At 41.6% G+C, this 26,971-nt stretch overlaps 1 protein-coding gene across 1 annotated transcript in view; it reads left to right on the forward strand.

Moving 5' to 3' along the window:
• FRAS1 (Fraser extracellular matrix complex subunit 1) overlaps positions 1-26,971 on the forward strand; it is a 393,348-nt gene that overhangs the window by 135,637 nt on the left and 230,740 nt on the right. Inside the window, exons 6-12 of the mRNA XM_087935788.1 lie at positions 1,999-2,132; positions 13,271-13,354; positions 15,297-15,398; positions 15,495-15,686; positions 19,827-19,916; positions 23,853-24,000; positions 25,120-25,263. Of these exons, the coding sequence (XP_087791914.1) occupies positions 1,999-2,132; positions 13,271-13,354; positions 15,297-15,398; positions 15,495-15,686; positions 19,827-19,916; positions 23,853-24,000; positions 25,120-25,263 (894 nt within the window). The remainder of the gene's footprint in view (positions 1-1,998; positions 2,133-13,270; positions 13,355-15,296; positions 15,399-15,494; positions 15,687-19,826; positions 19,917-23,852; positions 24,001-25,119; positions 25,264-26,971) is intronic.

Here is a 26,971-nt window from a genome sequence, read left to right on the forward strand (position 1 = left end):
AAATAGGTCGTGAACAGGATGTGTAACATTCCAGACAATCCTGCAGACAGAAGGTTGGAAAAGGCGATCACATGACACCGGAACACTACAACTATCATAAACAGGAGTCAGTTGCCAAGTGTCTGAATGTGATAGAAACCAACATTCCCTCAAAATTGTGGGCAAAACCAGTACTCCTTTGTGTCATATTTACTACTGCGATTTTGGCAGAAAAGCATGGACATCTGTTCCTAAATGTGGTCCTTCCAAAGTGATGAAATATGCATCATTGTTTGATGATGCAAGCTCCAACCTTTGATTCTTGCATAACGATGTTGCATACAAGCGTTTTACGCTGTACCATTACATGCCCCAGAAGTACATTCTTTTCTTAGAAGAACTGCAGAAATGTTGTTGAAATGCTTGACTGGGTTTTGCATGTGAAATATTAGTACTGCCTTTATAAAGCCTTGGTAAGATGACACTTAGAATATTGCATCCAATTTTGGTTATGATACTATAAAAAAGATGTAGGGACTTTGGAAAGAGAGCAGAGTTGCGTGTTGAGTCCCTTACTCTATACTCTTTATGTGAATGACTGCATTCCCACTCATGCTAGTAATACTATTGCTAAATTTGCAGATGATATAACAGCGGGGGGGACTCATCTCCGTGGGGATGAGTCTGCCTACTGAGATGCGGTAGACCGGTTGCTTTTGTGGTTTGCAGACAATAACTTGGTCCTCAATACCAATAAGACCAAGGACCGAGTGGAGCAAGTGGGCAGTTTTAAGTTTCTGGGTGTTACCCTAAAAGAGGACCTGACCTGGGGTGCTCACATTGAAGCCCTGGTCAAAAGGGCCCAGCAGAAATTATACTACCTGAGACTTCTCAGGAAACAACAACTGGATGAAAAACTGCTGGTGACCTTCTACCGCTGCACCACAGAGAGTATCTTAACTTACTGCACCTCTGTATGGTTTGCCAGTTGCACAGGGGCAGATAGGAAAGCGCTCCAGAGGGTTAACATCATTGCCCCAGAAGATCATGGGTTGCCCTCTCCCCTCTTTGGAAGAGCTTTATAGCTCCCGCAGCCTTAAGAAAGTTCAAAACATTCTCAAAGATCCATCTCATCCTGGGCACCCTTTTTTTGAACTATTACCATCTGGCAGACGGTACAGAATAATAAAAACAAGGACAAATAGGCTGAAAAACAGCTTCTATCCCAGGGCAGTAGCTCTTTTGAATCCTGCTATGTAATGCAGTGTTGATGTGGTGTCGGGTTTTCAGTTCATTGTGTGGAGTGTGAAGGATGTGTGTTTGTGTTTATTTTCATGATCATGATGTGCACTGAAGATGGTGTTTGATTGAGGTGCAGTGACAATAAAGTAAACTAAAATAAACAGAGAAGAACAACAACGATGATTGGGGATGATTAGGGGATGATTTGGTAAGTCTAGTCTAGAGAAAAGAAGGACTACAGGAGACATGATGGCAGTCATCCAATATTTGAGGGGTTGCCACAAAGAAGAGGTAGTCAAACTATTCTCCAAAGCACCAGAAGGCAGGACAAGAAGCAATGGATGGAAATTAATCAAGGAGAGAAGTGACTTGGAACTTCCTAACAGTGAGGACAATTAACCAGTGAAATGACCTTCAGAAGTTGTAGTTGCTCATCTCTGGAGGCTTTTAAGAAGAGACTGGACAGTCATTTGTCTGTAATGGCATAGGGTCTCCTGTTTGAGCAGGGGGTTGGACTAGAAGACCTCCAAGGTCCCTTCCAATCAGTGGTGGGATTCAGCCAGTTCGTACCAGTTCAGTAGAACCGGTTGTTAACGTTCTGAGCAGCTTGGTGAACTGATTATTGTAAGAAATCATTAGGGCAGAGAACCGGTTGTTAAATTATTTGAATCCCACCACTGCTTCCAAATCTGTTATTCTGTTATCTGTCTTCTAATATACCCTGCTTGTAATGTAATAAACGTAGAACCCAATTTGGCCGTCTTTAATGTCTTTTAGACTCTTGTGCTTTCGATGGAGAAATAATCCCGAACAAGAAGGAATGGCAGCTGAGCCCGTGTGCCAAATGCATCTGTCGGGATGGCTCTCTGCAGTGTTCCACCGTCTTTTGTCCACCTGCATTCTGTAATGCGGTAAGATTATGCATGCCGTCAACTTCTTTGCATTTCATTACTTTTAAAAACTGTAATTAGACGAGGCATCCTCTCGTGAGAAACTGCTGCCTGACAATTTTCTATACTGAAAATATAAATGAAAACAGGCTTACAGACCGGGCCCTATTTTACGTTTCCTAGAGGAAACGTAATTACAGCTATGGAGAGGTGCAATAAAATGAAAGACTGGGCTCCCCTCTTCTGCTTGGCCAGAGAATTCTTCCATTTGACTAGCTGCGTTCCCTCGCTCTGATACGGCTTGATGACATCATCAGGAAGCGCACCTGCTCAGTTGCATCTCCATAGAAATAGGGTTTTGTGGCTTGCGTGATCCTGGGCAATTGACTAATTTGAGCTTTCTTTCTTGCCTGTAATGGTCATACATTCCAGACATCACTTCCAGCTCCTCCTGTTCCTCCTCCTCTTCCCCTTCTTTTTCTTCTTCCCGTTTTCTGCCCCCTTCCCTTCTCCTCTTCCTCCTCCCTCCCTTGTCCCCCTCTACTGCTTCCCTTCCTATCCCGTTCCCCTCCTTTTCCTCCTCCTCTTCTCCCATTCTCCCTTTCCACTTCTCCTCCCCTCCCCTTCCCCTCTCCTCTTTTTCCTCCTCCCTTCCTCCTCCTCCGCTCGTTTGTCCCCCTTCCCCTCCCCTCTTCTCCCTGTCCCCCCTTTTCTCCTCCATCTCCTCCTCCTCTTCCTCCTCCCCTTCTCCACTCATGTTTCTGGAGCCAGTAGACTTTTACAATACTTTGAGAAAAAGTATGAGCTGTGCTGAATTTTCAAGAAGTAAGGATGGGAAGTATTTTTACCTGGCTGCTACTGCTTCTCTCAAATATTGAAAGCAGTTAGAGAGAGAATACCTTTATTGTCGAAAGCTACTCCAGCACAGTACCCCAAACACATCACAATTACACTATAGAGTATTTAAAATAACAACAACAACAACAATAATAATAACAACAACAACAAGAACAAAAACCTAGGCTAAAACTATCTAAAACATTTAGTAAGTTAAATAGTTTAAAAATGCCACTATATACATAGGACTAAATCACAAATGCACTGTTTGATTCAAGTCAATTATTGCCTTGGAAAAGAAACTGTTTCTCGGTCTATTAGTCCTCATTTTAAGACACCTATAATGTTTCCCTGATGGTAACAGTTCAAAATATGAATGACTAGGATGAGAACGGTCTGTGGAGATTTTTAGTGCTCTACAGAGGAGTCTGGTCTTCGCAATCTCTTCCAAAAAAGAAAGAGAGCAACTGATGTTTTTTTGTGCTGTGTTTATAACTCTCTGGAGCATCTTCTTATCCACTACAGAGCATCCAGCATACCACACTGTTACACAGTATGCCAAAATGCTCTCGATGGTAGAATGGTAAAAAGTAACCAGCAACTTCTCCCCTAGACCACTCTTTTTCAGCAGCCTCAGAAAATGCTGGTGCTGTTGGGCCTTCTTTGCAATGGCCGTAGTGTGGACTGACCAAGTAAGGTTGTCAGAAATATGAGTTCCTAGAAATTTAAAACTATGAACTCTTTCCACACAGTCTCCATGGATATATAGTGGGAGAGGCTCTGCTTTGCATCTTCTGAAGTCTATAATCAATTCTTTGGTCTTATGTTGCATCTTGATTGATTATGAGCCACCAAGTTGAGGTCAGCTTTTAGGTCCCACTTAACGAGGTAAATTTTCTTTATGAGAATTTGTCCCTAACCTTTCATCCGAACCTCCTACCTGTTGGGTTTCCTCTTCTTGCCTTTCCTACCATTGTTCCAGCATTAGGCCCTTCTCCAGAAAATCTTAAGCCCACACAGAATACCAGCAATCTATAAATACAGGTAGTCCTCGACTTACAACTGAGCCCAACATTTCTGTTGCGACGTTAAACATTTGTTAAGTGAGTTTTGCCCCATTTTTATGACCTTTCTTGCCTAGTTGTTAAATAAATCACTGCAGTTGTTAAGGGCGTAATAGGTTGTTAAGTGAATCTGGTTTCCCCATGGACTTTGCTTCTTAGAAGGTCGCAAAATGCAAAAAATTACATCCCAGAGTTTTAAAGGAGCTGGCAGAGGTATTCTCAGAACCACTGCACCATATCTTTCAAAAATCCTGGCACCCCGGAGAACTACCAGAGGACTGGAAAAGAGCTGATGTAGTTCCCGTCTTCAAAAAAAAGGGGGAAAAAAAAAACAGACCCAGGAAACTATAGACCAATCAGCCTAACATCAATACCCGGGAAGATACTGGAAAAGATAATAAAAAAACAGATCTGCCAACATCTAGAAACAAGTAAAGTAATAACTAGCAGTCAGCACGGGTTTGTTAAGAACAGATCATGCCAAACCAATCTTATTTCATTCTTCAACATAGTGACTAAATTAGTAGACCAGCAAAATACTGTGGACATAATATATTTAGATTTCAGCAAGGCATTTGACAAAGTAGACCACAACCTACTTTATGGTAAGCTAGAAAAAAGTGGGATAGATAGCACCACCACTAGATGGACTCGCAACTGGCTGACAAACCGTACTCAACGAGTAGTCCTAAATGTATCTAAGTTTACATGGAGGGAAGTAAGCAACTGGGTGCCACAAGGTTCCGTCTTAGGCCCGGTACTCTTCAATATCTTCATTGACAACTCAGATGAGGGAATAATAGAACGGGAACTTACCAAATTTGCAGATGATACTAAGCTGGCAGGAATAGCTAACACCCAAGATAATAGGCTCAAGATCCAAATGGACTGTATCTAACAAAATGAAATTCAATGTAGAGAAAAGTAAAGTCCTACACTTAGACAAAACCCCCTGAAAGTATACATATAGACTGGGTGAAACCAGGCTTAATAGCAGTAACTGTGAGAGGGATCTTGGAATCTTAGTGGACAACCAGCTAAATATGAGCCAGCAGTGTGCAGCAGCAGCCAAAAAAGCTAATGCAATCCTAAGTTGCATTATCAGAGGGATACAATCAAGATCAAATGAGGTACTAATACCACTCTATAAAACCTTAGTAAGGCCACACCTAGAGTACTGCATCCAGTTTTGGTCACTACACTATAAAATGATGTTGAGACTCTACAAAAAGTACAGAGAAGAGCAACCAGGATGATTAGGGGACTGAAGACTAAAACATGTGAAGAACGGTTGCAGGAACTGGGCCTGGCTAGTCTAGTGAAGAGAAGTTCCATGGGAGACATCATAACAGTCTTCCAATATTTGAGGGGCTGCCACAGAGGAAGGGGGTCAAGCTAATTTCCAAAGCACCTGAGGGCAGGACAAGAAGCAAAGGATGGAAACTGATCAGGGAGAGATTTAACCTGTAAATAAGGAGGAATTTTCTGACAGTGAGAACTATCAACCGATGGGATAGAAGTTGCCCTCAGAAGTTGTGGGAACTTCATCACTGGAAGCTTTCAAGAAGAGACGGGACTGCCACCTGTCAGAAATGGTGTGGGGTCTCCTGCTTGGGCAGGGGGGGTTGAACTAGATGACCTACAAGGTCCCTTCCAACTCTGTTAATCTGTTATCTGTTAAACAGAATCTCATGACCCCAGAGCAGTGCAACCGTCATAAATATGAGTCAGTTGCCAAACATCTGAATTTTGATCAGGTGTCCATGGGGATATTACAGTGGTTGTAAGTGTGAAAAATGGTCATGTCCCTTTTTTACTGCCATTGTAACTTCGGACCATCACCAAATAAACTGTTATAAGTCAAGGACTACTTGTATAATCACCCGAGGACCTTTGACTGTAAAAGTCCCCAATTAATGGACCTCAGAAGTATCTGATAATTACATTTCCAAACGAATCGTTTCAGTCTGTTATATCCAAAGTAGTCCAGACAATTATCTTAATGTACCTTCTTTTGCATATTCATGTTACACACATTTAACTCATGTAAAGGACATGGCACTGTTTATGCCGCTTGTACCAACTGTATCATGAAATCGTGATGCAAATGAGGTAAAAATAAGGTAAATTAACACAAATTACATAAATTTGGATTTAACGGACCTTTGGGAAAACAAGACATCCTCCCACTAATGGTCCATTAAATCAAGGCTTTACTGCAGCCTTAATTTGCTCTTAGCACATAATTGCATTTTAATGAATTGCCAAGTGTTTATAAGTCACTCTGCTTGTAATCAGTGACCAAATTGCTAGATTCTGTTATTTCAATAAAATATTGATGCTGCGTTTCCCTTTTCTCCCTTCCCAGTTAAGTTAAATATTGATGTCCTTTTTTGCTTTACCTCTTAATTAAGTAAGAGAGTTAAAGCTTTATCACATGTAATGTGTGTGTGTGTGTCTAGTAGGCTTTAAATATTTAGGGCAAGTAGTTATGAACCGAGAATAGAACATACGTCTTATTTGACATTGTAACGTATTTAGAAATACCGTGTCCTCGCAAATAAAGAGAGTGAGCCTCTTTTGTTCTAACTCTATCATGGACAGAAGTTGTTCCATCATTCATTGTGGAGTACAGCTGGGAAATCACTAGAAAAACCTACCTCTGTAGGAGAAAGACAGACAGAGCCTGAAGGTGGGGTCAAGAGAGGAATCAGCCTAGAATCGCTAATGTACTCACAAGCTCTCTTGAATTCTGTTAGCTCTTATCTAGTGCTCTCTTCCATCTGCCATTCCCTCTCTCACAGCCACCCATTTCTAAAGCCACACCATTCTTTTACTATTAAACAAGTGTCTTGTCTTATTGGCTTTCCTTTTATTCCACATTTAAGAGGAATGCCTCTCCCTAAATCGGTGACTAGTCATTTGGGTTACTAAGAGGAACATGGTGCTTAGCAGCAGGAGGCCAAACAACACGGACCATCAACTTCAGCAGTAAACAATTTCTCTCTTGCAGTGGTCTCCCTTCACTCTTCCATCCTGAATTTAAAGAGCCAGCAGGAGTCACAATACAAATACCTTCTTCATGAGTGTGTGTGTGTGTGTGTGTGTGTGTGTGTGAAGGAAAAGGGACATAACCCCCCCACAACAGGCGCAGAGTTTGAATAAAGGACGACCCTTTTCATTGTAATTGCCCACACCTAATCTTTGCAAGCAACTTGTTCGTAAGTTGCAATAACTGCAGGACTTCAATCCACCGAGGAATTGAAGCCGTAAATTTATTTTTTTCCCAGTGTTGAATGACTAGTTTTTTAAGTGGAACATTGAGGTTCGATTTCGATTATTTCTATTGCAACCACCCATTCTCATGTACATTAGGTAACATTAAATACCGGTGTCTGGAAATATTAAACCTTGCCGCAAGATTAATGTATGCAATTATTTCTTCCCAGAATATAATACCTCCAGGATATTAACAAAAAAAATATTTTAATGGAGCATTACTCTCTTTGTAATTCTAGCCACACAAAGATTTCTCTTTTCATGAATGAAGGGAAATATACTTGTCCCAGGATAAGGTTTCAAGATCCAGTCTGGATCTTTTCACCAGGACCAAAGGGTTTTGTCTTCTGGAGCTTCTGGATTCATGCTGGAGCCCATCCTCAGGGAAGTCCTCTCTAGCAGAGGGAGCACACACTCTTCAGAAGACTAAACCTCTTGTCTCAGCGACCGACCTAGACTGGATTCCTTAACTATACAAGTGCAAAGGCATCCAATATCCAAAATTCAGATTACTTTAATCCTGTATGACTGCAATGATTCCTGAAACAGTTCTCTCCTGGCTAATTTTCGAGCAGGAGCATCTCCAGGGGATGTTCAAAAATAAAATCAAGATAGTAGCCTAATTAAATCACAGCCACAGAGGATAGGCTCAGGATCCAGATGGATCTTGACAGACTAGAACACTAACAAAATGAAATTCAATATAGAGAAAAGTAAAGTCCTACACTAAGGCAAGAAATACCAAAAGTACACTTATAGACTGGGTGAAACCAGCCTCAATGGCAGTAACTATGAGAGGGATCTTGGAGTCTTAGTGGACAACCAGCTAAATAGGAGCCAGCAGTGTGCAGCAGCAGCCAAAAAAGCTAATGCAATCCTAAATTGTATTAACAGAGGGATACAATCGAGATCAAGGGAGGTACTAATACCACTCCGTAAAGCCTTAGTGAGACCACACCCAGAGTACTGCATCCAGTTTTGTTCACCACATTATAAAAAAGATGTTGAGACTCTAGAAAAAGTGCAGAGAAGAGCAACCAGGATGATTAGGGGACTGGAGACTAAAACATATCATGAACAGTTACAGGAACTGGGCCTGGCTAGGCTAGTGAAGAGAAGGACCAGGGCAGACAGGATAGCAGCCTTCTAATATTTGAGGGGCTGCCACAGAGAGGAGTGGGGGAGGGTCAAGCTATTTTCCAAAGCCCCTGAAGGCCAGACAAGGAATAATGGATGGAAACTGAACAAGGAGAGATTCAACCTGGAAATAAGGAGAAAATTTCTGACAGTGAGAACAATTAACCAATGGAACAGAAGTAGCCTCTGGAAGTTGTGGGAGCTTCATCACTTGAGACCTTCAAGAAGAGATTGAACTGCCATTTGTCAGAAATGGTGTAGGGTCTCCCGCTTGGGCAGGGGTGGGGTTGGACTAGATGCCCTATAAAGTCCCTTCCATCTCTGATTATCTGTTATCTTTTTTCACTTGGATCACCTGCGCATTTCCAGCAAAGCAGCTGTTTGAGCAACATGGGTGGTTTAGCAATATGTAAAATAAATAAATAACATGCATACATAAACGCATCAATACATTTCACAAGGATGGGGTATTGCTTTCACAACTATCATCATCAGCCCTCGATCCCTTCCCTGTGGGACTCAGTTGCTTTGGAGATAGTTTCTGGATTTTCAACATGACGTTCCAAAGGAAGATAAATAGCAGTGGCAATAGCACTTAGACTTATATGCCACTTCATGGTGCTTTACAGCCTTCTCTAAGCGGTTTTACAGAATCAACCTCTTGCCCCCTCAACAATCTGGGTCCTCATATTACCGACCTTGGAAGGATGGAAGGCTGAGTCAACCTTGAGCCGGTCAGAATCGAACTGCTGGCAATCGGCAGTCTGCGGAATTGGCCTGCAGTACTGCATTCTAACCCCTGCGCCAATTCATCTTAAAATGGACTTCTACATTTCTTCTCTGTTTTTTATTTTTGTTCCTGCGGCAGCATCCTCCCCAACGCAACGTCACAATGACATCAAGTGCTTCATGACACCTTTACAAAATGCGATGAATTGGGATGTGCTTTTTTTAAAAGAAAACTTTAAAAGTTATTCTAACTGTACTGGAAACTTAACACACCATACTATTTTATATTTCGGCAATGTAATATTGGGACATGCTTTGAAGTCACGATAATTTTGTGGTGGGGTTTACATGCAGCTCATTGGCTCTGGGTTCTCAACCCCGGTTGTACTGTAAGCTTTGTCCTAACCATGGTTTCCAATCTTTTCTTCACCACGGACCCTCTTTAAATACCTGTTGTGGCTGCAGACACCCAAGACTCAAGATTTAAATCGTAACATTTTTTCAAGCCTTCGTGGACCCCCTGTGTACACATCGTGGCCCCTCCAGAGGTCCATGGACCACAGGTTGAGAACCACTGCTCTAAGACATAGCAAAGAAGACAGCGAGAAGCAGAGTAGCTAATACATTTTATTCAAAGGCATTGTCATGCTTCCAAAACCAACACAGACCAGTTTATAGAGTTACTTCTAAGCAGTTTATTATTCCACACTTATAGACAGAACTTCTAGGAGAGTCAAACTATTTTGACTCTCTTCCTCCCAATAATTCCTCCCAATTATCTACACTTTGTTGACTCTTATTCCTCTGGAATGCAGCCCCTCCCTCTTGGGAATCCAGACTATATTCCACCACAGGCATAAACTTAGATGAGTCTAGCCATCCAGCATGAGTCTGTGCCTCTACGCATGCTGCAGCTCCTAAAAGATTATGTGTCAACCCTGAAGCTGGCCTGACTGAGGCTATTTTGAGACTTGAGCGCTGACACACTGGAGAAGAGGGACAGTGAGGGGGGAATAGAGACAGTTGGGGTGTTGTAGTCAAAACAAAATGCTTTCTCTTGGGAACCAAGGACATTCCGGCTGGTGCTCAGAAGGAGAGGACTGGAGTCACCTAGCAACTGGTACAGTATCCTGATTGGACTACGTGACTGATTGTTTTGAGAAAATGAAAAACTTTTACTTTTAATTAGGTGAAAACTGCGGGAATATTCAGAGTCAGTTTTCACCAGTCTGTGCCAAGATGACATACCCAATAAAATTATTCTTTGAGGAATCTACCTGCCTCAGAGTTTTGTTTGCTATGGGTATGTTCTGGGTTGGGATTCAAAAATCCCAGCAACCGGTTCACTGCCCAGTTGCTGTGTGGGCGTGGCCATGGTGGGCGTGGCCTACTGGAACTTCCAGGAGGGCTGTTTTTCACCTTCCCAAGGGTCCAGAGGCTTCCCTTGGGCCTCTGGGAGGGTGAAAATGGCCTCCCCCAGGCTCTGGAGGCCCCCGGAAGCCGGAAACAGGCCTGTTTTGCCACTTCCAGTACTTCCAGTTTGGCTATTTTTTGCCTTCCCAAGTGTCCAGAGGCTTCCCTCAGGCCTCTGGGAGGACGAAAATGGCCTCCCCTGGGCTCTGGAGGCCTCCAGAAGCCAGAAACAGGCCTGTTTCTTGACTTCTGGTAGAGCCGTTTTTCATCCTCCCAGAGCCTTCACATGGGCCCTGCACTTACCTGCATCCAAATGTGGAGACTCCAAATGTGGAGACTCCAGGGAGTGGAGGGGCAGGGTGGGCAGGGCCATTTGGTTGGTTCAAATACTGGTTTGGTGAACCAGGTGCAAATTTAACATCCAGTTCACCTGAACCGGTCTGAACCGGTAGAATTTCACCCCTGGGTATGTTACTTGGAACCTTGTTCTGGCCCAAGCCTCGTTCAAAGCAAAGAAACACAGAGATAAAAGCAAATCCTTTTAAATGCTTCTCTGTGAATTCCGTTCATTCACAGTAAAATACTATTAAAAACTAATTGTCCCAGATAAAAACAAGCCTTGCCAAGATTGTACAAGGCTGCTAAGAACACTAGATTAAATTGCAAGGAAATAATCAAAGCCAAACGTCTCTCCAAACGCAAACCAGGATAGTCCAAACTTCCACAAAACTTGAAGTGCAAGAACTTCTTTGCTTCCTGCAAAGAATCCCACCTCTGAGGGCTGGCTTTTATCCCTTAAGGGAGGGGCCATCACCTTGCAGCCTTACTCCTGAGTCGCTCATGCTGCTGCAGCTGCACTTTCCTTTAAGCAGCCCTGCGCACACACGCACTGGGCACAGGCTCCTTGGGAACCTCTTCATCATTGCTGCCAGCCTCCACAATCTCTGAAGGCAGCACTCTACTCCCTGATGGTCCTGGCGCCATCCCTGCATCACACGCAGGCCCCTCGTCTGAGTCCTTGCTCTCCGAGACCTCAGCCATCCACACCTGCTGCCCGTGAACCACAACAAACCCTGACGTTATGCCTTTCGGTACAATTTGTTAGCGGGAAAAAGGACCTTCCAGAATCTTTTTGATTTGAGGCCATCTTAGACCCAAGTATTATGTCAAACAAATATCATCCTACTGCGTTTAAAAAAAGACAGGGTAATCGGTAGGTTTTGGCAAATATGACATCCCTCTTCTTTTCTTATTCGCTGTCTCAGCCGTAAGATGAGTCTTGGGGAGAGGACAAACCCCTCCTAGCAATCTTGGAGCAATTTCTCTTTTCTGTGTTCTTTGATAGAATCTCCAGCTGGGTTTAATCTTAAGGTATGTGAAGGACATCAAATAAGCGGGTTGCTTCATCTGAATTTTTCTCTTTTTAAGTATTGAGCTATGTCACCCTGTCCATCATGCTTCCCAGTCTCCCTTTATCTGCAAAGTCTTGAAAGTTGCAGAGGGTGAGATTTTGCAGGTTTCTCTGAATCCGTTACCATTCTTCTTCCTCACTAAGAATGCATACAGGTAGTCCTCGGCTTGGCGACCATAATTCGGCCCCAGATTTTTATTCTTAAACGAGACAGATGTTAAGTGGGTTTTGTCCCATTTTACGACCTGTCTTGTCTCAGTTGTTCAGGGCATCAGTAACTTGTTAAGTTAGTTACAAGGTTGTTAGGTGAATCTGGCTTCCCCATCGACTTTGCTTGTCAGAAGGTCACAAAACGGGATCGCAGGAGTCTGGGACACTGCAATCGTCATAAATACGAGTTGGTTGCCAAGCCTCTGAATTTTGATCACGTGACCATGTGGGGAATGCCACCACGGTTGTAAGCGTGAACAAAAAGTCACTTTTTTAATGCTGTTGTAACTTTGAACCGTCACTAAATGAATGGTTGTACATCGAGGGCAATCCGTAATTCGTAGAATGTTGAACTGGTTGAAGGATTCTAAAGATCCTTTTTTTACTTTGTATTGTTATGTTATAAGTGGTCATTAATTTTCATGATTTAGTGATTTTTGTTTCAATCATAGCATAGAAGTTTCAATTAATTCTTCTTTTTATCAAATAATAATGTATTACTATTAATACATTAATGTATTATTATCATCATCATCCTATTACCTATCTCTTCCTACTTATGACTATAATCGTGTTGCTTGTATCTTTACAATTTATATTTTATTTTTATTTTATTTATTTTGATTTGTCAATCACTTACAAGATAATAAGTATAAGTATATACATAGTTATGAATATTGTTTTATTTGTTTCCTAGTATGATTTGATTGCTTGTTAGTAACCTACCACTAAGTGAAAGAATTCTTTCTTTCTTTCTTTCTTTCTTTCTTTCTTTCTTTCTTTCTTTCTTTCTTTCTTTCTTTCTTTCTTTCTTTCTTTCTTTCTTCCTTCCTTCCTTCCTTCCTTCCTTCCTTCCTTCCTTCCTTCCTTCCTTCCTTCCTTCCTTCCTATCCTCTGCAGTTTTGAGACACATTCAGAGAGTGATGGAATATAGAGTTATTATTAAATAAAAACATAACTTCTTCTTCAGTGGGAGAGAGATATAAAATGAGCTTGAAACTCCGTACAATCTTTTGGCCTTTGGTGTCTTACCTCTATTTCATTTGCTTCCTCCCCCGCTTTCCTCTGTCAATGATTAGGATCAAAGTCTCGTCGTACCAGCTGGAAAATGTTGTCCGGAGTGTGCTCCAAAACCCTGCTTTGCATTTGGGACATTATACCAGGTAACCTTCAGATAAAATGCCACAAGGACGAATTTGATGTGCATTTTTCTTTGTCCCTCTTCCTCTACTTGAAATTTTAACTTCAGAAACAAACTATTCACTGCGCTTTCTTCCTGGGAAGCCCAATGAGTTGAAAAGGATCAAAAGAAGGAAGGAATGTTCTGGCAAGATTGAATGGGGGCCTATCAACTAAGGCAAATAAGACGGTTCTTGAGTGAAGTGGAGAAAAGGGCCGTGAACTCAGATTGGCTTCCTGGCTGAGAAGGGTACATTTGACTAGCACCCTAACCGTGACTTCTGGTGGGCATTGGCAGTCAAAACGGACAGAATGCAAGCAGTCCTCGATTTACGGCTACGGTTGAGCACCAAATTCCCATTTTCTAAGCAGGACAGTTGTTAAGTAAATTTTGCCCCCATTTTACGAGCTTTCTTGCACAATTGTTAAGTGAATCACTGCAGTTGTTAACTTAGTAACAGCTGTGAGATATGGGATGGGCGGCAAATAAATTTTATAATCGATAGATATAGAGAGAGAAATTGAGAGAGAGATAGAAATAGATTTGAGATAAGTAAATAGTAGATAGATGATAGATTAGATGGATGGATGGATGAATGGATGGATGAGATAGATGAGATAGATGAGATAGATAAGGTAGATGATAGATGGATGTAGAGATAGAATAGATTAGAGATAGATGATAGATTAGATAGGTAATTAGAAAGATAAATGATAGATAAGATAGATGATACAGATAATAGGTAGATAAGATAGATGATAGATGGTTGTACAAATAGAAATACATTAGAGATAGATAGTAGATAGATGATAAGATAGATGATATAGATGATAGATAAGATAGATAGGATAGATAAGATAGATGATATAGATGATGGATAGATATATAGATAGGATAGTTATATAGATAAATAGATGATATCGATCATAGATAGATAGAGAGAGAGAGAGATAGAAATAGATTAGAAATAGACAGATGATAGATTAGATAGATAATTAGATGATTGATAAGATAGATGTAGATGATAGATAGATAAGATAGATAAGATAGATGATAGATGGTTGTACAAATAGAAATACATTAGAGATAGATAGTAGATTATAGATAATTAGATGATTGATAAGATAGATGTAGATGATAGATAGATAAGATAGATAATATAGATGATTGATGGATGTACAAATAGAAATAGATTAGAGATAGATAGTAGATTATAGATAGATGATATAGATAATAGATAGATAATATAGATAGATGATAGATAGACGGATATAGAGATAGAAATAGATTAGAGATAGGTAGATGATAGATTAGATAGATAATTAGACATAGATGATAGATGATATAGATGATCGATAAGATAAAATAGATAGATGATATAGATGATACATAGATAAAATAGATGATATAGATGATATATAGATAAGATAGATAGATGATAGATAGATAGATAGATAGATAGATGCTTGCATACATAAGTTGTTAAGTGAATCTGGCTTCCACATTGACTTTGCTTATTAGAAAGTTGCAAAAGGAGATCATACGACTCTGAGACACCACAACCGTCATAAATATGAGCTGGTTGCCAAGCGCCCAAATATTGATCACGTGACCCTGGGGATGCTGCAGCGGTCATAAGTGTGAAAACTACTCAAAAGCCACTTTTTTTCTGTGCCTCCTAACGTCAAAAAGTCACTAAACTAATGGTTGTAAGTCAGGGACTACCTGTACATGCCAGTTGCCAAGCGACCAAACTTTGACCGTGTGACCCTGCATGGGGGATGCTGCAGCAGTCGTAAGGGTGAAACCCTGAGCCCTGAGTCACTTTTTTTTTCCAGAGCTGGCATTAACTTTAAGTGGTCACTAAACAAATGGTTGTAAGTCAAGGACCAGCCTTCGTTCAAATGCTTTTCTTTGTTATGCAGCCTGGGGACGAGTGGAAGAAAGATGCTTGCACAACCTGCATATGTGACGGAGGAGAATCCAGGTGCTTTACGAAGAGCTGCCTCCCACTGAATTGTCCAAAGGTAAATTCCTAAGCTTAAAACTTGGGAGATTTTTCTGGGAAATTTTCTCCCCCGCTTCTCATGTCTCCAATCTTCCACTTACTCGCATCTTCTCAGGACGAAGACAAAGCGCGGCGCCCAGGGAAATGTTGTGAAGAGTGTGTCCTTTCCAAGGGCAGCTGTGTGCACAACGGCACCCTCAGATACCACCAGGACATGTGGCACGATATGGACTGTAACTTCTGTAGCTGTGATGGAGGCCGGGTTGCTTGTCGGAAAGTCAAGTGTGCCAAAGTGGACTGTGGCCAGGTAAAGAATTTCCAAGTTAGCGGTCAGGATTCCGGCAGTTATCCCCATTTAAATCATGAGTCTCAAGCCAAACTTCCAAAACTTCAAAAGGATTTATTGGGAGTTCAGAGAATTTAATAAAAAGAAAAATAACAGATTGTGACAACCAAGACCTGTAGAAGGTTTCACTGTAAGATATTTGCAAATACCGAACTCCATCTTCCAATAACAGAGTAGGAGATGGATACACCCCCTTAGAGTAATTACAGCCTTATATAGGTTTTTACATTTAAAAAATTACATAGTACTTCCTGTTTTTCGCACATAGGAGTTATAGTGACTTCCATAAGAAAGAAATGAGTAGTCCTGGGTGTTTTTCCATAAGTCCTCCCAAACTTCTTCCATGGAAATCTCCTAGCTCGTCTCATCTTCATCATCAGATTTCCTGTTTTTCACTTAGAAGATCACACAGTAGATCATTAACAGACTTCTAATGTCAGGGTGACCTAGTATGAAATCTCAAATCAAGCCAAGGACATAATATTTTGTAACTTTGCAGAACTTTAGCAAAATAACAAGTTATACAAATGTTCTGATATCTAGAATGCCAGATTAAGAACAAATATGGAGTCTCTCTGGTTATATATATTCTTAGGTGTACTAGGCAAATTTTCTCATGTAACAGGAGTTAACATGTCCGGCACTGCCTGGGTGTAGCTGACTCTGAGACACATAATTCATTGTTACCCTTGACCCTGGTTTTCCCTCAACCCCTGGGTGTATCATAATTTATATTCTCCAATGGGACACATCCATAGCCAAGAGTCATCAATCAGGCTCTCCAGTTAGAATTTTGTGCGGCAGAAACTTCAGTCACCTAGTTACTATCTTTGAAAACATTCATGGAATGCGGTTTCAGTTTGCAAGCTGCCACACTGCTTTCCCCTCCCTTTCTGTTGGCAATTCTAAAAAGACCATAGAAATATTTTATGAGTTGACATTATCTCTATGTTTCGCTTATTCAAAAGATTTTTTAAAAAGTGGCCTTTTTTATTCAAGTTCCTGGAAACACCAGATACAGAAATAATTGGTTTTCAGATTGAATAATAAAACAACACAGTTGGAAGGGGCCTTGGAGGTCTTCTAGTCCAACTCCCCTTCTCAAGCAGGAGACCCTACACCATTTTAGACAAGTGGCTGTCCGGTCTCTTCTCAAAAATCTCCACTGATGAAGCCCCCACAACGTCTGAAGACCATCCGTTCCACTGGTTAATTGTTCCCACTGTTAGGTAATTTCTTCTTAGTTCTAGGTTGGTTCTCTCCTTGGATCAGTTTCCATGTCTTCATTTTACCCACCTCAGAAGGATGGAAGACTGAGTCAACCTTGAGCCTGGTGAGATATCAACTGCCAAATTGCAGGCAGCCGGCAGTTAGCAGAAGTAGCACTCTGACCACTGAGCCTTCTTCTCTGAGACTCCACCTTCTTCTCCTTCCTTCTATCTTTCCCAGCCTTGGAGTCTTCTAGGATTTTGTTTGCAGTAGGACAATTTGAGCCTTGTCCAGAAGGGGTGTTTTATGTCCCTGACGGAATTTAGGAGGCCATATCCCCAACTCCTTGAAAACATTAAAGAACCCCAATCCTTCCCCTTCCAGCGCTGCTGTTACCTCACCTCACTGCCTTGTAAAAGCTTCAATTATTAACGAATTCCTTGTTCGAGTCTTGTAGAAAAAAAAAATGCAATTCTCTGTCCATTGGCTTGAACTGAAGCCGACCTCTCAAGGGTTTTGCACTCTTCTCTTTCCCATAAAAGAGTAGCTTGTTCAAGAGAGATTGTGACCCTTTCATGAACCAAGAGAGATCTCCTTGACTTGAACAATGAAGCCAGTACACAAAAGTGAAATTGGGAGGCCTGCAGTGAATTTAAATGAAGCAGGAGAGCCGGGGCTGCCCAGGTAAAGGACTGGATCCTGTAGCATTTCTTTCTAGGCCTCTCCATTGAGATGAACCTATGGCCTGTATCCAGTTTTCATCACTCCACTATAAAAAGAGATGGGCAGAGAAGAGCAACAAAGATGATTGGGGGTCTGGAGGCTAAAACATATGAAAAACAGTTGCAGGAACTGGGTATGTCTAGTCTAATGAAAAGAAGGACTAGGCATCCCTAATTCTTCTTTTCATTAGACTAGACATACCCAGTTCCTGCAACCGTTTTTCATATGTTTTCATATGTTTTTGCCTCCAGACCCCCAATCGTCTTTGTTAGCAGACCCCCTATCATCATGAAAGCAGTGTTCTAATATCTCAGGGATTGCCACAAAGATGAGGGAGTCAAGCTATTCTCCAAAGCACCCGAAGGCAGGACAAGAAGCAATGGGTGGAAACAAATCATACATTGCAATGTCCTACCTGTCAATGAATACTTCAGCTTCAACCATAACAACACAAGAGCAAAACAATAGATACAAACTCAAGGTTAACCGCACCAAACTTGATTGCAGGAAATACGACTTCAGCAACAGAGTGGTCAATGTCTGGAATCCTCTACCTGACTCTGTGGTTTCTTCCCCAAACCCCAAAAACTTTAACCTTAGACTGTCTACTATTGACCTCACCCCTTTCCTAAGAGGCCTGTAAGGGGCGTGCATAAGGCACCAACGTGGGTACCGTCCCTGTCCTGTTGTTTCTCTTTATTTTTCTTATATGTATCCATTTCATGTATTCATAACTATGTATATACTTATACCTATTATCTTGTAAGCGATTGACAAATCAAAATAAATCAAAATAAATCAAAATAGTTTAATGAAAAGAAGAACTAGGGATGGCATGGTAGCAGTGTTCCGATATCTCAGGGGCTGCCACAAAGAAGAGGGAGCCAAGCTAGTCTCCAAAGCCCCTGAGGGCAGGACAAGAAGCAATGGGTGGAAACTAACCAAGGAGAGAAGCAACCTAGAACTAAGGAGGAATTTCCTGACATTTAGAACAATTCATCAGTGGACCAACTTGCCTCCAGACCTTGTGGGTGCCCCATCACTGGAGGTTTTTAACAAGATACTGGACAATCACTTGCCAGGGTTTCCTGCTTAAGCAGGGGGTTGGACTGGATGGCCTCAAAGGTCCTTTCCAACTCTGTTATTGTGTTCTGCTCTGTCCTAACCCTTTGTGGACTTTGTAAGATGAGGAATTAGGGGAGTCTTGGAAACTAATCTTATGGCGACTTGTATGGCAAAATGAGATCATGTCTGGCTATGACTTGAGTCCCTAACTCAGATTCTATAGTATAACTTCCCTACTGCCGGAGAATAGCACAGTCAGAGAAGTGAGAGCCTCAGAAATTTTTTAAAAAATAAATTAAAATAAAATACAATTGCTGTGAGAGTTACTGTTGCTTCTAATCAGACCCGGGTTCTTATGAGGTCCAGGCCAGAGGTACGTCATGGGAGCAGATCTCGAACTTTTATGGAAGGTTTGTGGTGAGGTTGTGCGAATCAAAGATACAAGTGCTGTGTTCAGCACCCTAGAGCAGGGGTCTCCAACCTTGGCAACTTGAAGACTTAGGGACTTTGACTCCCAGAATTCCTCAGCCAGCAAAGATTTAAGACCAGCGGACTTCAATTCCCAGAATTCTTCAGCCAGCAAAGCTTTAAGACCAGCGAACTTCAATTCCCAGAATTCTTCAGCCAGCAAAGCTTTAAGACCAGTGGACTTCAACTCCCAGAATTCCTGAGCCAGCAAAGCTGGAATTCTGGGAATTGAAGTCCACACATCTTCAAGTTGCTAAGGTTGGAGACCCCTGCCCTAGAGTATTTAATGGATGGAGATTGTCCTGTGGGAAAGAGGTAGACAAGAAAATTGCAACCTCCAGTAGTTACAATTCAATCCACGAAACTGGATTCTCCACTTTCTCCCATGAGTTTTGACCTAGTTGTCAGTGTTGTGGCATTTCAAGGAGAGCTTGTGTGCGGTCTTCGTAGAGTCACAGTGATACTTATCTTTTTGGAAGGGAACTCAGTGATGGAACGAGTGATAAAATAGGATTTTAAAGACTGTGTCCTGGGGGTGGGGGGAAAGGCCGTCTCTCCCATCTCTTCTCTCGGTATCATTAAAAAAAAAAAGAGCTGATTCTAGTTATCTTATCGTAATGCTCAATTTCTTTGCAGGGTGAAGAATTATTTCATTTACCAGGCAAGTGCTGCCCTGAATGCATTTCAAGAGGGGCCCCCTGTGTTTACAAAGAATCTACCAAAGACGTAAGTAGCTTGTTGATTTAGCACATGTAGAGTTGCCAACGCAGATGTTGGCTAGGGAAAAAAAATATTCAGTAGCATAGAAGCACGTAATAAATGTTGGGCTGTTAGTGCAGACTTTGTAATAGTTGAACAGTGTTGAGGGAATTATTCGTTTAGCAGAGTGATGGTGTTCAGGAAAAAACTCCCCTTGTGTCTAGTTGTTCTGGTGTGCAGTACTCTATAGCGTCGTTTTGAGGGAAGGAGTTGAAACAGTTTATGTCCGGGATGTGAAGGGTCTGTAGATATTTTCACAGCCCTCTTTTTGACACGTGCAGTGTACAGGTCCTCGATTGAAGGCATTAATTGTTTTTCCTGCAGTCCTAATTATCGTCTGAAGTCTGTGCCTGTCTTATTGGGTTGCAGAACCAAACCAGACAGTTATAAAGGTGCCGATGATAGACTCAATAGCTCCTCTGTAAAACTGGATCAGCAGCTCCTTGGGCAGTTTTAGATTTCTGAGTTGGCGCAGAAAGAACATTCTATGTTGTGCTTTTTTTGATGATGTTTTTGATGTCACTTTTTTCAGTGCCGTTGTAAACTTCGGTCATTAAAAAAATTGTTGTAGGTTGCGGATTATCTGTAGACTGTATGCACACAGCTTGGAGTTTTGCCTTGCACCACCTGTGAACCAAGAACAAGGCTCAGGCAAGTTAGGAAATTTAATAATCTCAGCCCACTCAAGTTCTGCATCATTTTACACTTCAAGGATATTTTCTTTTACAAAGGGACAGGGAAAAACATATATATATATACATACATACATACATACATACATATATATACACATATACATATACATACATACACATATACATATATACACATATACACATACACACACACACACACACACACATATGACAGCTAAGTGGGGTTTTGAACCGGGAAAGGAAGAAGCTGGAACTAAAGATTTAACTAAATTGGACTAAAATATTTTGGGAATAAACAGGCATAAAATAAAGCTGGACTTAAGATTGTCAAAAAATAATAATAATAAAGTTTACAAATTGGAGACTGGACTGTGCTGGAATACTGAGGTTTGAAAAACCCTAAATAAAAAAATTGGGGGAAAAAGGTGAAGACTTTGTGTAATGGAGAGTGCCACCTTTTGACAAAAACTTGAGCTCAAACAAAAAGGAAAGCATCCTGTTTCTGAATGGACTTGTGTGGATATAACATTAAAGAAATATTGAAATAAAGTAAGAATCTTAGAAATTGAAAGCAGAACCAGAATAAAGAAAAAAACAAGGAAAGACTGACTGTGGGATTGATTGATGTTTTTGGTATAGATCCTGGGCTGGAATAACTGAGAACTTTAGAAAATTGAAAGAAGAAAGAAGGAAAGTAAAAGTGGGTTTTTGGGGGGGACTTTTAACGATCAAAAAATATAAGAGTGTGTAATGATGATATCTCTTCGGGAATTAAAAATGGAACTTAAAAATATGAGAGAATTATTACAGGAAAGAGGCGAATCACTTTGCTCTGTGTTAGAAAAAATGGAAATGGCGATTGAAGAACAAGAAGAAAGAGCTTCAGAGGAGGAGGAATCGATTCAAGGAGAAGGCATTTTAAATAGACAATTAACACAAAGAACACTACAAAGAAGTGGGGAAAGAAGGAAGGTTAAAAAGTTGAGATTTAAGAAGGCAATCAAAAGGGGGAATACCTGTGAAGTCGGGAAAGGCAGAAAGACCCAGCAGAAAAGGGGAAAGGAAGGTATTAAGAAAGAGGGGGATATAAACTGGAATGAGAAAAGATATGGGGAAAAGAGGGGGAGGAGAAGCAGTAAGAAACAGGTGCATGAAATAAAGAAATATGGAAATAGTAAAATGTTGAAAAGAAATTGTTTTTTCAGAGATAATGGTTGATGAATTAAAAAGGGGATTCTGCAGGGTGACAAGGGGTAATAAGAATATTTCTGCAATTAGAAATATTTAGAAAATAGGGTAATATAGATACTGATAACTCTTATTAAAAATCAAGGGGGGAAAATATGCTGTGGAATCCAAGTGAAAAGATATAATGATTATTATTGTAACTTCTTAAAAATAATGGTTTATTGGGAATTAAGATGAGGGAATAAAGGTATATTTTAATCATTCAGGTGTCACGCTTAAAACAGTAAAAGGGGGGGAAACCTATACTTGTTTTTTTTTTTAGTGTTAAAATTTGTATTAATCTAGAATTTATAAAAAGAATGTGTAATAGAAAGGGAATATGACAGACTAAAGAACCAACTAAATTAATAAGTTAATATAGACTATTAAAAGTAAGGAGAGACATTGGTAACTAATTATTATTATTATTATTAGGCAAACACATATTGTTTATTTTTAAAATAAATATTAAAGGATTATATTTGTAATAATTGAAACAAAACAAAAAGATGTTGCAGTTGAGATTAATGAAAGAGGCTAGATTTAATGTGTTTGTTTCTCTCCTTACTGAAAATTTGGAATGGAAAAGGTAATAATAGAATTAAGTAGGCATATATGAATGTATAATTGCTGTCATATTTGTATGTAAAGGTGATGACCCGGAAACATGTTGTCCACTAAAAAGAGATTTTTGTTTTTAATGTGAAAAACTGAATAAAGTTTGTTAAAAAAAAAAAGATATTTTCTTGTTCTCCGGGCTATGCATGAAGCATTGAAAGCTCTACTCAGCAGAATACAAGTTGCGGAGAGCAGATTTCACAGAATGAAGCTAATCACATTTGTAGATTTGTAGGTTTTGCTCTTCTCAGGCCAGTAAGTCCGGCTTTTAATATCATTTGCTTGCTCTCTTGGAGTAGCAGAATCTGCCTGCTTCATGCTGTTAGTACAGGATTGTAAAACAGCATTGCAGAGCTAAACACAATCCCTGTGCTCTCCAAACAGAGAGTTTATATTTCTGGATGAAACCTGTTTAGCCGTACTATTATGTCTGTCTGCAAATTTCCTGATTTTAGAAACAATCATATACATCCAAATGAACTTGTCCTCATTTGTAAGGTTGAATCAGTGGTGGGATTCAAATTTCTTTTACTACCGGTTCTGTGGGCGTGGCCTGGTGGGTATGGCCTGACTTGGGTGGCCATGGCTTGGTGGGCGTGGCAGGGGAAGGATACTGCAAAATTTCATTCCCTTCCCACCCCACTAACCTGCTTTCCAGCTCCGTTCTCCTGTGCAGGGCAACCAAAGAAGACCCAGCGGATAAGCTGGGACTCAGAAGACAGAGAATAGAGGGGGGCGGGGCCACTCAGAGGGGGTATTCTGAACTACTCAAAATTTCTACTACCGGTTCTCGAAACTACTCAAAATTTCTGCTACTGGTTCTCCAGAACGGGTCAGAACCTGCTGAATACCATCTCTGGGTTGAATAGGTAACACAGGCGTGAACACAGGCATTATAATTTAAACAAAATTGATTCCGTGTGTGTGTGTGCTTGTATCGACTGCATTGTTTGCAGACATTTGGTTGTACAAATACAGCTGCTAACGTTGTTATTCCTTGGTTCCAAATTAGTATAATGCAGATATTTAAGATTTTAAAAAGTGCTGTAAAAGATTATGGAGCAGCGTAAGCCCACTCGATCAAACCAGCAATGGAGAGTAAACTTTTCAAATATCTCTTAAGACCTATGCCTTTGCCTTGGAGAGGCACTGCTAGAAACTTCACGTGGCCTTCACATTATCCCTTTGTTGAGCTGGGTCTAGGGAGGCAGACAATAGATGGGGGCAGGACCAGTCAGAAGTGGTATTTGCTGGTTCTCCAGAACTGGTGAGAACCTGCTGAATACGACCTCTGATGTACAGTATGCTGCTTCTTGCTGCTCAGGAGACTGAATGATAGTCAATAGAATTGGAAAACTGTGATAAATCGCAGCCTCTATTTTTTTTTTTTTTCTTCATGCAGAGTGGTGAAAAATGGAAGGAAGGCCTGTGCCGTGAATGTGAATGTTTGGACTCCAAAGTAAACTGCTATTCTCAGTCTTGTCCGACGTGTCCCACAGGAACTGTGGCTATTGCTGTGCACGGAGAGTGTTGCCCTCAATGCAAGCCAGGTATTTGCAAAACGGTGCTTTTGCTTTTGAAGTGTCTAGTCTTAACGTATTTATTCCTCTTAACTCAGAAGAGGGTCTGTACGTTGAAAAGTGTTTGGTTTAAAACGGGGGTGGTGGTGGTCCAACTTTAGCAACTTTTAAGACCTGTGGACTTCAACTCCCAGAATTCTCCAGCCAAGAAAATTTAAAGAAACATGTCCATGAGGATCCCGGAGCTCAAACTTGATTTCAAGGAGATGTAACAATCCACTTCTTGTGATGGAATGTAAAGATGAAGGAGAAGTGGGGGGAATATTGACAGTAGCACTGTGGCTTCCTTGGGAGGCAGCATAACCCAGAGAGGAGCCCAAGACAAGAGGCTACAGAGTCCTGAATTGGATGGTGGGGTGAGAACAAGGTATAGAGAGTAGCCACAGCCTGAAATCTCTCAGGGTATGTCTACTATTTTGGAAGGTTATAACTTTAGCCTGGCAAGATTCTGTCCGTTAAGTGTAAGCACCGGGTTATCATTGGGGATTGGGCCTGACACTTCTTTTCCTGTATTGTTTCTATAAGTAAGGGGTCATTAGTGCTCTCTTTTCTTGCAAACGTTTCAGTATCCGAACTAAGTAACCTCATCAGGGTAGCTCTAGGACTAGTACTGATGACCTAGTTTGGGTAATGAAACATCTGCAAGAAAGACGAGCAACCTCAGAGAGCACCAAGGACCCCTCGTGTCAACCGTGAGCTACAAATATAGAGTAGAATAGAATGGAAAATAGAATAGAATAGAAAATTAGAATAGCATAGAGTAGAGTAGAATAGAAAAAAATAGAAAATAGAATAGAATAGAACAGAATAAAATTCTTTATGGATCAAGTGTGATTGGACACAGAAGGAATTTGTCTCTGTTGCGGAAGCTCTCGGAGTACATATAAGCAACAAGTGATAAATCCTGATCATAATCATCATACAATCATCATACATTTCAAGGGGGGACTAACTTGGTGGAGAAGAAGCTTGCTTGTCCTTTTTGGTGGGGGGTTGTTTGCCACGCAGCAAAAGCATCCTTCTACCTGAGCAGGTGAGCCCATCCTGCCCTTCCTCACCCCAAATAAAGTTGTCTCACTGTCATGATAGGTGCCTGCCATCCCGATTGCTTGACCTGCACCCGGGCGTTTGATCGTTGCGATGCCTGCCGAGAGTCCACCAAGTTTCTCCTGAACGGGCGTTGCGTTGATAGCTGTGGGGTTGGCTTCTATCCGGATGGGGACCTTTGCCTGGGTAAGATTAGCCTCCAATCTGCTTTGTGATATTGAAGCTTCTTGCTCTGTAGGTGATGCTGAGACGTTTCAGAAGATGGCCCGTGGCTTCTGGGTGTTAAAGAAGATAAAATTATTTGGAAGATGTGTGTCTTTCACAAACAACCCTTTCATTGCTCTGCTTCTCCTCTAAGGGAGCTCCCACAAGGCAGTTCAAAACAACCTTCTTCATCCTAGCATAGGGGTGTCACACTCAAGGCCCTTGGAGTCCTTAGATCTGGCCTGCAGGGCAGCTTCAGAAACAGTGAAGGACCAGCCTGGGGTGCTTCTGTCAGCAAAACTGAAGCCCTCCCAAGCCCGTTTTTGCCGGCAAAAGGTTGCAGGAGACCATCCCAGCCGAAAATGGAGCTCGGGAGCCCATTTTCTGTGGCAGAGCGCTTGGCCACCACAGGTGCCCCCGACACAAGTGATGTCAAGCTGGGTCCGCCCACCCTGGCCACACCCACCTTGGCCCCAGAGGTCAAACACAACCCTGATGGAGCTCTCAATGAAATCGAGTTTGACACCCCTGTCCTAGCGTATTCCCGCAGGTGCAGGGTCCGCTTTTTGGATCCTTGAGCTCCACTTTCCACGGTCAGCTGCGTCTCCAGAGCGCAGACCCGCAGCTTGCATATCTTTGTTGATGGTGTCTTGCCATCTCTGTTTTGGGCGCCTGCGAGGTCACTGGCCATCGACTTCTCGTTGGTAGGCAGTCTTGGCCACGGTGGAAGGGTGAACATGTCCATACCAGCTGAGCCGACCTTCTCTCCTCTTCTCTGTAATTGGTGCCACACCAAAATGATGTCGAATGGTGTCATTTGTGACGTGGTCGAGAAGGGAGATGCCCAATATCCAATGGAGCATTCACATTTCCATGGCACAGAGATAGCGTTCGGTCCCTGTTGTTGCTGCCCAGCATTCGGTGCCATACAGTGCAACAGGGTGGATGGTTGTCTCGTAAATCTTAGATGTAAGGCGGGTTGGCTTTCGTCTGTCCCACAACATACTGGTGAGTCCTTGCCAGCACATCCAGGCTGCATTCATCCTAGCTCCCACCTCGCCATTGGTGTCGTGATTGCCTTGGAGGAGGGATCCCAGATTCCGAAAAATGTCCACCTTCTTTAGCTTTTCTCCATTGATTTAAAGACAGTTCAAAACAATCAACATAGCAATACATAAGGTAAAGGTTCTCCTCGCACATACGTGCTAGTTCTTTCCGGCTCTAGGAGGTGGTGCTCATCTCTGTTACAAAGCTGAAGAGCCAGCTCTGTCCGAAGACGTCTCTGTGGTCATGTGGTTGGCAAGACTTAATGCCGAATGCGCATGGAACGCTGTTAATTTCCCACCAAAGTGGCCCCTATTTTTCTACTTGCAATTTAAAAGGTTTCAAACTACTAAGCTGGCAGAAGCTGGGACCAGTAACGGGAGCTCACTCCATTATGTGCTGCTAGGGATTTGAGCCAACCTTTCTGGTCGACAAGCTCAGTGTCTTAGCCCCAGAGCCACCACAGCAATAGATAGAAAATATTAAGGCCCAGGATAAAATATTTCAAACAAACAGCATAATCAGGAAGATTAATCCTCACAAAAGCCTGATGGAATGGCAATAATAACTGATTGTCTGATTTCAGTTAAATCAAATCAATATTTATTGCAGTCATAGGCCAGTGTATTGTACCAATCTTCAATAT

The sequence above is a fragment of the Pseudonaja textilis genome, chromosome 6 (genome assembly GCF_049901715.1).
Source record: "Pseudonaja textilis isolate UNSWEBS1 chromosome 6, rPseTex1.2, whole genome shotgun sequence".
In the NCBI taxonomy this organism is placed as follows: domain Eukaryota; kingdom Metazoa; phylum Chordata; class Lepidosauria; order Squamata; family Elapidae; genus Pseudonaja; species Pseudonaja textilis.